We start from the raw sequence: 13,621 nt of genomic DNA on the forward strand, positions 1-13,621 counted from the left end.
TTATATCTGTCATCATTTAAAATCTGTTTTGTGCCTAACTTATTAAGTTTATTTCGATGTTTGAAAGACGATAATTTTTAGCTTGAAAGTAATATTAAAATATCTGCATTGTCAATTTTATAATTTTGACATTTCTCCACTTTTCAGGGTCCGTAAACATCCTTTATCTCTGACTTTATCACAAAAAAGTGTAGAAATATAGTCCTCAAATAAATTTTATTTAATAAATTCTCGCAATAAGCTCCAGATGTGCAGAATAGTCTTTCAAATAAATTCATGGTTGGTTAATAGCAATTTTAAAAAAGAGGCTGATAACTTCCCATCCTGTCTGTCGATTTGTCTTGCTTGTTTGTAGGTTTTCGTGTTGGATAAAAAAAGTTGTCAGTTGAATTGTTCTTCAAAATTTTAAAATTACCAACAATATTTTTCATATAAAGAAATAGTTTAGTTTGAAAATCTAGTTTTGTTAAATAGATTTTTAGTCGAAAACAAATTTTTACGAATTTTTAGTGGCATTTCTTAAATTTGTACAAATTGGATGAATTAAATTAATTTGAGAGATATCAAGAACCGATCATCAATTTTTAATAAATTTGCGACTGTTTTTGTAGATTTTATTTAAAAAAAACTACTAAGTATAGAAAACAAGTTTGAAGACAATATTTTTAATTTTTGAAAGGCTATTTGAGTCGAAAGTAAATTTTTAACAAGTTTTAGTATTAGATTTTTATTTTCTGTAAAAAAAACTCTCAATTAGATTTTTCTCAAAAATGTACTGAATGTTGACAACAATATGTTTTAATAGTTAAAAGTAGTTTAAAGCCAATATTTAAAAGTTTTGAAAAGATTTTTGAGACGAAAATCAAGTTTTACCAACTTTAGTAATTTTTTTTTTAAGTTTTTATTTTTTCGAATGTTAAAAATAATATTTCTTGTAAGCTTAAATTAGTTCCAAGCCATAATTATAAATTTTTGAAAAGATATTTGTGTCAAAAATCAATTTTTACGAACTTTTGTTAAATTTTCTTTTAAGTTTTTATTTATTTAAAAAAAAACTGTTAATTCGATTTTTCTAAAAAAATTTCCGAAAGTCGATTTTTCTCAAAATGTTACCGAATGTTGAAAACAATATTTCTTATAAGCGAAAATTAATTGGAAGCCATTATCTTAATTTTTATTTTATTTTTTTAAAAGTAGATTAAAGCCAATATCTCAAATTTTTGAAAAATCAATTTTTACCAACTTTTGTTAAATTTTCTCTTAAGTTTTTATTTTTTGTAAACAAAACTATCAATTAAAAATCTAAACATTTTTAAAAACTTTTTTTCGTTTCAGAAAATTGTTTTGGAGATGAAATCATTTTTTATTCGTAAAATGTTCGAGGTAAGAAATTTTGTTCCAGTTTTTTCAATTTAAAAAAACCGTTATTTGGATTTTTTCAAAAACTAAACGGGTTTGGTATCACGTTACAATATATTATATAAAATTTAATTCACGTCTCTAGCATTTTTAGTTCGTTAGATATTTAGGGTGAACCAAAATGTTCACCTTTTTTCAAACTGCTACGGTAAAAAGAACCATACACTCAATTTTCTTGAGAGCACATTCTGCATCTTTCTGCACTTATATCTTTATAACAAAATTTATTTGAAGTCGATATCTCTTCTGGTTCTTGAGCTATGGACGACGAAAAAACGCCGCGAACGTATGGACATACGAATGTACGTACGTACACACACACGCACATACATACATCTTTCTAAAAACCTCTTATTTCGACTCTAGGGATTTTGAAACGTCGGGAAATTCCAAAATTTTCAATTTGACAGATCATACCCATTAAAATAACTTCCTATGGAAAGTTAAAAAAGTATTACTAAAAGTTTTCTTTTCAAAAATTTAAAATATTGGCTTTACTCTTATTTTATCTCACAGACATTTCGACTTTCAACATTCAGTAACATTTTTCTAAAAATTCAAGTCAGTTTTTTCATACAAAGTTAAAATCCTCAAAAAATAGTACGCAAATACTACTAAAATTGGTAAAAATTGGTTAACGACTTAAAATCTCATTAACAAAAATAAGTTTTTATAAACAAACTATTTCATCATATGCAAAATGTTGTTTGTTATTTTTAAATTTAAAATTACAATTTAACCTACGAAAACCTACAAACCTTTTAAACAAGACAAATCTACAGACGGAGTGGGAAGTTATCAGTGTGGGTCGCATCCCAGCAACTTTTTTAATTGTTATAGTTGACAAAATATTACTCAGAGATATGTACGTCTAGAACATATTGTTTCAAAAATCTGAACATGTGATTTAAGGTTTATTAAGACAGCAAATAATATGTGTCAACTTAAACCAAGCGTAGACATAAACAGCCCATCAAGTACAAATAAGTTTAATATTTTTGCAAATAGGTTTAATCCAATTTAAAACTAAATGGATATAGTTCTTATAGTTTGATATCATATTTGCACTTCATTAAAGTTCATTTACAATTGGGAATCACAAATTAATACAAAAAAAATAAACTTACATTGTGATCAACAAAAATATCCACAACCGATTGCAACGCTGCACAATTGCCTTCCTCTTGAATGGCCCAGCATGGATACGGCGCTATTGGTGGCAAACATTCACCCTTCTTCAAATCAACCTTACCCAAGGTAAATGGTACACCTTGTTTGTAGCGTGGCAATGCCACAAACGCTGTATCCCCCAATATTTGCGTCCGGGTTGCAATAACATTTCTCGGGACATATCGACCCGTCTGAATGTAAATATTTTTCGTCGATGAACATGGCCACAAAAGATTATTACCACCCAATTGAAATGTCAATTCGGCCAGTGAACACTTCGAGTAAGTCAAAGTACTCTGAAGGATAACAACCAAAGCAAATAGGCCCGCCTGAAAAACTGATATCCGACTGTTCGACATGATTTGGAAACTATAATATAAAACTTAACTTTCAAAGCGCACTTCTTTAAGTTTTTTGTATAGAACGACTAACCGTTCTTTTGGTTAGCTAACACTCTTTTATAAAATTAATTGTTATTGAATCTTTTTAATCATCTTCTTTATTTTTTTGTTACGGTTGCATCACGATCAAAATTGGCTTCAATTAATTTAGTATCGTGACATTTGGAAATATTTGGGCATGAGTACAAAACATCTCGCGAATATGCAAGAACATTGACATTGCCAGAAGGTCAAGTTTCACACGTCACATTCACATTTCACATTTTAGCGTGTCTTTTCGATGATTTGGAATCATTTCTGCAGTTCGAGCAGTTTTTCGCCGGTAGCTGCATTGTTGATGTTGAATAGTTTCGTCATCGTTATTGTTGTTGTTGTTTTGCTTAAGACCAAAGCATAGTACGAAATACCTATCGCATTTCATTTAAATGACTTTTATTTCTCAAAGTCTGAGTCAAGTCTGTGTCTGCCCTAATTGTTTTCTGAGGGGGAATTCGAGAAACTTCATACATCAAAACGATACTTTATGATTTTGTAGTTTACCACATTTTGGTAGATGACCTAGCCTAAATGGAAGCAGGACGTGTCCTCTATATTTTCAAACTGAGAACTTTTGTATTGCATAGCACTTCTGTGACTTACCTATATATTCAAGTTATGCTGAAATATTTGCTTATGGTGATTTTTATGTTTGTAAACACTTTTCCCCCGTTTGCTTAAGGTTTAGGGGAAAAATAAAAAGTAAAAGAAGTATGACTTTTATTTTTTTTTAATTGTTTTGCTGCAGTTTTTGCCAATTTAAAGTCACAAAGGTCCAAGTTTTACGATTGGATTTATTATATTTTATCACTTTATTTCGTTTTTTGCACTTTGCTCAAGAAGTGAAAGTGTATTTATTTTAAGTGGGGAACTTTTTGAAAATTGAATAAAAGTTTGCAAAGATTTTCAAATTGCCTCATAAAGTTGATTGCTTAAAGTAAGAAATAGTTTTTATTTTTAAACTAGGGGAAAGTTGGGACAGATTGGTGAAAAGTTAAATTCTTATATTGCTTATTAAAGCCAAGGACACTCAAATTTATATTAAATGTATGAATACCGAAAGAAGCACTTCAAAAATATAAGAATAGAAAAAAAGGAGACTGTGAATGCATATACACTTAAAGTATATAGAATTAATTGTAAGAGAATTCAATGTTTTACGAATGTAAATAGAACTTTAAGATTGCAATCTTTTTTTCCAATCATTTTACAATAGTCTTTTTCAACAGTTTCTTTGAGGATATTTGATTTCTTTGCACTCTTTTGTATTATTAAAATTATTCCTAATTTCAAAAAGTGTTGAAGGTTCCGAATCTTAATTTATCGATTTTGGAGATAAGGGAACATGCGTTTAGAATGCCTTCAAATTAGTTTTTTTTTTTTAATTAATTTGAAGGCGTGCAAAAAAGACTTTATGTGGTATGATTTGAAAATGAGTGTTTACCAAAAATACATTAATAATGACATCGACTTCAAATAAATTTTATGTTCTAAAAATGGACGTCATACATAATTAAGAAATACAACTGTAAAAATATTTTGACAACTCCAATATTTAACCACCAATAATGGTACTATTTATAAAAAATGTTACTAAAAACTATGTATTTTAAGAAAAATTGTCGTTTTTTTACAAAATATAAAAGCCTACACAAAAAACTATCGAAATTGATAAACATTTATTTTTTAACGTTTTATTAATTTTTCGGTATCAAGATCATAGGACTAGAGTTCGACATCTGTCAAATTAAGTTGTCAAACCATTTTTTTTCACTTGAAAATCTGACATTTTAAACTACTACAAAAATGGTGACTCTGCAACAGTCACATATCGTGTTTTAAAGGGAAGTTATGGTTTACATAATCGTCCAACTAAGAAAGCAATTGGCAAAATTCTGAAGAAATTTGAAGAGACTGGATTGGTTACAGATATTGTAAGGCCTGAGGCCTGTGCATCATCGTTTAGCTCATACAACTGAAAATATCGCTGCTGTTAGTAAAAATTTTTCCGAAGACCGTTGTATTTGGATTTCTGAGAATCCTTAAGAAATTGAAGAGAGGTCATTTTATCCACAAAAAGAGGCTGGAATGCGACCCACATTGATAATTTCCCATTCCCTCTGTCGATTAGTCTTGCTTAAAAGGTGTGTAGGTTATCGTGTTTTGTACTCGAACTGTTGCGAGAGTTCTTAAAGATCTCAACATTCATAAATCCGCTGGCCCAGATGGTATCCCCGCTATTATTTTGAAGAGCTGTTCTTCCACGCTAGCAAACCCACTGCGTAAGATTTTTCATCTATCTTCTTCTTCTCGGCTCGTTCCGAGTAGTTGGAATACTGCATTTGTTCACCCAATCCTAAAAAAAGGCGAATCTTCTTCTCCCACAAACTATCGACCAATAGCACTAACGTCTCTTCTTCCCAAGGTCATGGGAACGCTGATTATCAGCTTAAGAAATATCTTGAGGAACGGAAGCTTCTTAATGACCGGCAATACGGCTTTCGCAGCATTAGGTTCACTGGTCATCTCATGGTTCATCTCACCGAACAGTGGAACAAATCTTAACATCGTTTTGGAGAAAGTAAGATTATTGCACTTGATATTTCAAAGGTTTTTGATAAAGTCTGGCATCTTGCTCTTTTATTGAAAATGCGTGCTTCTTTTGGTATTGACGAATCTCTTCTTCGTTGGATTAGAAATTTTCTTTCGAATCGTTCAATACAAGTTGTTTTGGATGGATTCAAGTCTAAAAACCCATAATATAAATGCTGGTGTGCCCCAGCACACCAAAATACAAAGGTCTCTGACCCTTTTCCTAATTTTTAAAAATGATCTCCTGTCTGCTACTTCTATTTCAATGCATTGTTTTTCCGACGAGAGAACTCTCAGCTTTTCATATTCGTTTCCAGACTCACAACCCTCCTCTTCGGATGTGGAACTGCAACGGCATAATTTGATAAGCTCATTAAATTCAGACCTACACAGCATTGTGCAATGGGGAATAAAAATCCTCGTGGAATTAAATGCTTCGAAAACCCAATGCTGTCTTGGGTCGTTAAAGCTACTATCCATGAGTGGCACTTGCATCAACGAAACTGAAAATTTCGACATCCTCGGAATGTGCATCAGCAACCACCTTTTGTAGATCGATGCAAGAAATTTGTCTCACAGTCTGATCTGGCTACAATCTATAAAACCTATGTACGTCCGAAACTTGAATATAACTCTCATCTCTGGGCTGGTGCTCTAGTAACTTATTTAAAACTCTTGGACAGTATTCAAAGAAGAGCTTTTAAAATGATTGGTGACATAAACATCATCAACTCGTGTACGTCACTTGAACATCGACGAAAAGTTTCTTGTCTCACTCTTTTGTACCGTTACTTTCATGGACTATGCTTTAGTGAAATAGCCAGTTGCATTCCTCCCCTCAAATAATTTAACCGTAATACCCGCGCTTCTAGGAATGTACATCAGTTTACCCTTGAGCCGTACAATAAAGTACAGAGATTTATTTTTTAGCCGTACTACACGAATGTGGAATGCCTTGTCACTTATAAAAAAAAAAGATACCACCCGCTTGCAACAATTCGCGTGGTGGTCAGTTGAATGATGTAGTGTTTCACACACAATGTTCAACGTTCAAACTTTATACTAAAAAATAAATATCATGAAAAAAAAATATTTTATATGTGTTTTATGTACGTTTACTTTTGAAGATGGATAACCCTGTACTATATTATTGTTTTAAATGTATGTAAGATTAAAAAAAATCCAACTGAAAGTTTTTTTTAAAACAAAGTTTTCTAAACAAGAGAACCTGTTTTTTCTTTCCGAATTCAAAATAGAACTTCTAACATAATCCGAGCGTCTTAAAATTCTCTGGACATTGCTTTAAGGGGTCTGAATGTATTTTTAAATGCACCCCAACACATCATGAATTTGGTTTTTAAAAGTTTGTGTTTCAAAATGTACGGTCTCTGCCCAGTTAATTTAATTTGACTCTTAGTCTGATCGAAAGAACTTAACAACTTTTCGGAGCTACGAGTATCAAAGAAAAGCCAGGAAATAGATCTTAAGATGATTCTCTGATTTTTATCAAAAGGTTATGCTTATTAAATAAATTACTGACACATGGCAAGACCTCCGAAATAACTATCCTTAACATCCTTACATACCAAGAAAAATACTACAATCTAAAATTAGACAAAAATTAAAATACTATAAAATTTCACTCTTCTCTCAAGCACTAAGAATTAATAGCTTTGCTTGAATTAATTAATGTATATTTAAATTAAGATTAATGAACATTCAGAATAGCTTTCTATATGAGTCCATAAAAAGTACAAAACTCTCTTTATATAAATGGAAAATGCCTTCATCTACAATAAAACATTTCCTTTATCTACCATCAAACTTAATATATTTTATTAGAAACGAGGAAGACACACCCCGCAGCGAAATATTTTATTATAAGTACTAAATAGTTTTTTTTTTATTATACCTCTATAATAATAAGTAATTGAAATCTGAATTTAAACGATTTCTATAACACGCCATGTCTTCGCGCAAGTTTTTATAAAAAAAAATAAATGAATTTAATACCATTTTAATGATTTTATTAATATTAATTCTTTGAATCTCTGCGATTAAACATGCAAATGATAGCAATAAAAAAATGAAACAACAACTGTAGAGAAGACTTCTTAAAGCTTCAGACACAATTTACACTCCTATAGCTTCAAATCAACAAAGGAATAATTTTTCATTTTAAACGACTTTCCTTCTGACGGACGTGAAGTTTATTGCATACTTCCTCCATCATCCTTCAAAATAAAATAACAATAAACAAATTATTTGAACAACAACAATACTTAAATGGCTTTAAGTGAAAAGTAATTTAAAGTAGGTATGATGTCTAACTTTGCGTTTTAGCAAGATCAGAATTGACATTTAACCAACAAAAAAGTCAAATTTAAAGTCGGTTGTCGATTATGACTTCCGGTGGGAGGAAACATTTAAACTTGGAAAATCTGTTTTTTAATGTCTTTCACACAAATTTCGCATATGTCATTGACGTCTTCTTACAAACACATTTATTGGCACTGTGACAGTTCTATCTTCGTTCCCACACTGTCAGCAGATTTAAAACATTCAAAGTTTATCATACTCGTATTAACACAAAAATGAACATCATGTTTTGAAAACAGAGAAGCCTCAAAATGATTGTGAAGAATGATGTCAAATTGCTTACACTCTGGTTCTTACGATTGCATTTAAAACATTTTTGTTGTATTTTAAAAATAGCCAATAGAATAAAAAGAAACAGTCCCAATTACTTTGAAAAATAGAACGCAGACAGGAGTGATGAATGATTTAAATGGTTGCCGCAGACACTAAAAGGATCCTTGCTCTAACGCACTAAGAATGAAACTATTAAGGTCTTGTAGTACGTTTGGTCTGCGCATACTAAATGAAACCAGTGCCGGTGACTCGTCAGGACATTCAACGTTTGTGGGCGGCAAAGGGACATCAGTGGTCAATTATGCTATCAAAGGAGAAGATTGGGAACCGTTTGTAAAACATTTTGTGATTAGTGAAGTATCATATTCCTGTTGTTGTGACGAAACAACTTCAAATTAAACATGGTTATTTAATCCTTTATGCTGCTTCTGCCCAAACTTAAACGGAAAGAGGCTTAGGCTCAGGAGTATCGACGATCTCTAGACTTGCAACTCCAATCACTTCAAATCGAGGACTTTTTCCTCTTAAAACGGATTTTTTTGAAAGCCCCATATCCACAGAAGGGCTCAACCAAAAGAAAGAAAATACAAAAAAAAGAACCCTGGTTTGACGAAGAATGTCTAAAAACTCGGAATACATCATTTGCGTGGGTGATTTATCTTCCGTAACTCCAAAAAAGGTTTATTTAAGGAGTTTTATGTAGATGAAAAAAAGAAGTTTTAAGAGCTTTGTAAGACTAAAAAAAGTTATACGCTGAAAAAGCGTATTAGCATCTTGTAAAAACTCCGCTGATTTTTGGAAACTGGCTAGGTAGCTAAATGGACAACGTTTTACTATCCCCACAAAACTGTCTTCAAATGTAATGGTTTTCCATTTTAAGGATCTTTTGAATCCTGTAATAACGCCGACAAAGTGGCAATTCGCAGCACCTGGATTCGTAGTCCACTCTCTGGACTGTGCATTTACATTTAGCGAGTTGGAAGAAACGCTGAAGACGCTTAAAGATGGGAAAGCAGCCGGATCGAAGTATATTCTAGTGGATTTTTTTAAATATGGGACTGTCATGCTCAAAGAGCACCTTATACAACTTTTTAATATAGTTTTGGAAGGAGAATTGTCACCAGATATTCATCTGATGCTATTATATTTCCAATCCAAAAAAAAAGGATCCTTATTTGATGCACCTAACTACAGAGGGATTTCCTTTTAAATGTACAATATATTTACAACGATGACGCATAAGCGTCTTGTTTGTTGGATTGACACCGGAAACTTGCTGAGGGAGTTCCTGGCTGGATTTAGACCAGGATATTCAGCAATAGATAATGTTTTTACATTCAGGAGCTTGGCAGGGAATTTCTTGAAACAAAGGAAAAATCTGTGTGTACTTTTTATCGATTTTAAAAGCAACTTTTGATACAATCGATAGAGGTGCACCTGTATAGTCTTGGGATATAATTGAAGTCTGTTCGCGTTCTTGAGCACCTATATTGAGGAACAAGTGCAGTTGTATAGACATTGCAGGCGAAGAACTCTCAGACTAGTTTGAAACCTCATTGGGAGTGAGACAAGGTTGCACATTAAGCCCTACATTGTTTGCATTATTTATTGATGACCTTTTAGACTACCTGCCGGGTGGAGTGGATTTCGCAGGGAGGCGGGTTAAGGCACTTCTGTTCTCAGATGATATAGTAATGTAGCGCAATCACTGGAATCTGTGCCTCTTATGATTAACAGGGTTTACCAGAATTGTCAGCTATGAAATTTAATAGTAAATATAGATAAATCCAGTAGTACCCGTATCGTGATGGTTAGTGCGTTGGACTGTCATGCTTGGAGTCTTGGGTTCAATCCCAGCCTGTGCCACCTAACTTTTTTCGCGGGTACTGCCTATCGCGAGGAATTGACAAATCGTCCAAGAGTAATTCTTGTCATGAAAAGTGCTTTCTCAAATTAGCCGTTTGGATTCGTCGTAAAAACTGTAGGTCCCTTCCATCTCTGTTACAATACTCGCACACAGGAATGGTTGATAGTTGTAAGTCACTAGGCCCTGGTTCTTGTTGGACTGTTGCGCCACCTTATTTATTAATAATAGATAAATCCAAGGTTATGGTTGTTAAAAGTGATGATGAACTTAATGTATCAAATGAAAAGTGGAGATATAATCCCTAAAATATTGAATGTGTGCACTTGAAGGAGAAATTGCTTAAGGCGAAAACTGCTATTAATATGACCTATAAATAGCACATAGCAAGTTTAAAGTATATGAAGAAGTATCTGAAAGCATACTTTTATATGGATCGCAGGTATGGAAATGTAAAAAGTACAATTGAGTTAAGAAACTCCTTACGCAATTTATAAAAAGAATATTTCATTTGCTGAAAAATTGCCAAACTACGTAATAATGCTGAAAACAGGACTCTCTCCTTTGTTTATAAAAACAATGAATTTGCAAGCGGACTTCTTACTTTACCCTTTTAAAATGAATGATTCCCGGGTCATGAAAAAAGTGACCATAAAAGCCATACAAGATCAAAACAGATGGTATCGAGAGTGGCAAGACCTTGCTGAGGAATGTCAAATAAATTTTAATTTACCCGTCGAGGATTTAACAACCGCTAAAAACATTTTTGTATGAAGTTATTTTAAAGGTTGATGGTAAATGTAGAGCATAATATATTGCTGATGCGTCTAATTCCTTGTGCAGAATAACTTACAGAAGATTAAATCATAACCTTGCAGAGAACAACTATTTTAAGGATTCCAATAATGTCCATGTGATTTCTATGATGGTCAGACTTCGTAGTGAAGTAATAGGTTTAAATTTCATTCCACACAGACCTGACTTACCCCTAGAGTGTAATATGTGCAACCTATCAGAAAAAGATGATATTGTCCACTTCTTGGGAAAATGCCCCATTCACAAATCAGAAGGAATGTATTCAGAAAAGAGTTTCTATCGGAAGATCAAGTGGTAAGTTTGTTGAATGAATTGAATATTGGTCAATCTTTACGAATTTTGAAAAACTGCGCTTAGATATGGAAGTGCTATATTGAACGAAAATTTTTGATTGTGTTTCTATTCACTGTTTTTTTAAATTATTTGTAATCTATCATGAACTGTTTATAGTTAAAAAAGTGCAAAAAGTAGCTATAATTGAGGGCTTTTTACATTCATTGTGTTTTGTTGTCAATCTAGCAGACGGCAATTGCCAAGCCAGATACTTTAATTCAATAAAATCTGTATATATCTATCCATCTAAAGACAACAGGTATCTATTATAATTTAACGACTCGGAATGTAGTGGAAAAAGAAAAATTCCTTCTCTTCATATGGGTGAACGAAAATGGATTTATAAGCTTTAGCGATGAGTACTTGACACGTGTTATTTTCGATACGAAGTGTGTATTATTTTGGATCAAATACGATTACATGTACATCAGGATTGTTCTTTTTCGTTTCGTTTGGTTTTTCTTGAATGAACTAAGTTCAATAAATTTATTCCATAGAATTGTTATTTTATCGGAGCACCTGAGAATAAGGACGAGTAAAAGTAAAGTTCAACTCGAACTAGAGTAAAAACATTTTATGCTTAAAATTTAAGTGTGTTTATTTTAATCATACCTTGAAAGTGGAATGTTTTCAAAGAAATACTATCCCTCCTGAAATATTTCAAAAATATGCAATGCATAGCATAGCATAAGACTTAAAAGTTCAAGTTTATGTTTTTAGCAAAATGTCAACTATACATAATTCCTAAGCAGTATTCTTTTGACGTAATCAAGAAAACAAAATATGAAATTCATGCAACAAGATTTTATTTATGTTTAATTTTATATCAACTTTGATTATAAGACTTTTAAAATATGCAAGAAAATGTCAAAGAAACTTAAATACACTTAAAAAACTTTTAAAAGCATTGCAGAAATTGCAATTGCAAATATATATAATGTTTAATTTTTGAGCTGATAGCTTTTTTCCCCTTAAATTATTGTGTTTTTAATATCTATATATATAAAAATCAATGCCACTTTTCGTTGTAATCTTATAACTCAACAATGCCTTTACCGATTTAGTTAATTTTGGTCTTGAATTATTCGTGGAAGTCCAGAGAAGGTTTGTACGTAAAGAAAATTAAAAAAAAATCTTGAGAAAGTGTAAAACCAACGCCTTTCTATACTCCCATATACAAACAATTTCTACTAATACTTTAAAGCCAATTTGAACCTTTGGAAAAACAATCGAAGAAAGTAATGTTAGTATTGTCAAACAAATTTAATGTGATCATATGTCATTTTATTTTATAAGCGATAATTATTGCTTAGTTGCGTTTATATTTTCCAAAATATTGTTGAATTATTGAGTGAAGTTACAATGCCACGAGCAAGACGACTAAACATAGGCCGGGGAACGCGTAATGCAAATGAAGTGGCATTATTAAGACGGTCTTAGACTACAGATGAACGCACACAAGCTTATGCATCGCAGCGTGAACGTACTGCACAGAATAGATCTGTTGGCTCTGTACCTGTACTTAATCTTGCACGGCGATCACGAATACGTCGTACTGTTTTAGATGAAATGCTGCGTGCTGCTTTTATTTACAATAGTCAGATTGATTATAGTATGTACGAATACATTGGAATGATGGACGCAATATGTCCACATTGTGATGCGGCTAACTTTCCAGGTGAAACTCCCGGCATGTGTTGTGCTAATGGTAAAGTAAGATTGCCACCATTAGAAACTCCACCCGAACCATTGTATTCATTTATTTTTGGGACATCTCAAACGTCGAAGCAGTTTTTGAGTAATATTCTGCAATACAATTCGGCATTTCAAACGACTTCTTTTGGTGCTACTAAAATTATTACAGATAATTTTATGCCGACTTTTAAGGTAAGTACCTCAACAGGATTGTTTCATGCTTATATCAATCTGAATCATAAAGTCTTAAAAACTCTGATTCAACATCTACCTAAAATTGCTTACATTTTTTACAGATTCAGGGCCAGATTTATCATCAAGCTGGTTCGTTATTGCCATACTCCGACGCTGATCATCAATTTTTGCAAATTTATTTTATTGGTGATGCAAATCGTGAGTTGGATCACCGTTGTGCAATTGTTTCTAATACAAGACGAGAAATTATTTGTGAGCTACAAAAGTTTTTCCATCAGCATACCGCATTAGTTCAATTGTTCAAAATTGCTCTTGATCGTATGCATCTGATAGTCACAAAATTGTAATAAGGGCTGATAGAACACCTTTTGGAGAACATGCAAGGCGATTCAATGCGCCGACAATTGATGAGGTTGCAATTGTTATCCTTGATGATCAGTTTCGATCC

At 32.3% G+C, this 13,621-nt stretch overlaps 1 protein-coding gene across 1 annotated transcript in view; it reads right to left on the reverse strand.

Moving 5' to 3' along the window:
* LOC129948450 (uncharacterized) overlaps window positions 1-3,002 on the reverse strand; it is a 34,829-nt gene extending 31,827 nt beyond the window's left edge. The window contains exon 1 of the mRNA XM_056059455.1: window positions 2,547-3,002. Coding sequence (XP_055915430.1) covers window positions 2,547-2,948 — 402 coding nt within the window. The 5' untranslated portion in view covers window positions 2,949-3,002. The remainder of the gene's footprint in view (window positions 1-2,546) is intronic.
* Between the last annotated feature and the right edge of the window lie 10,619 nt (window positions 3,003-13,621).

Source organism: Eupeodes corollae, chromosome 2 (assembly GCF_945859685.1).
Source record: "Eupeodes corollae chromosome 2, idEupCoro1.1, whole genome shotgun sequence".
NCBI lineage: Eukaryota > Metazoa > Arthropoda > Insecta > Diptera > Syrphidae > Eupeodes > Eupeodes corollae.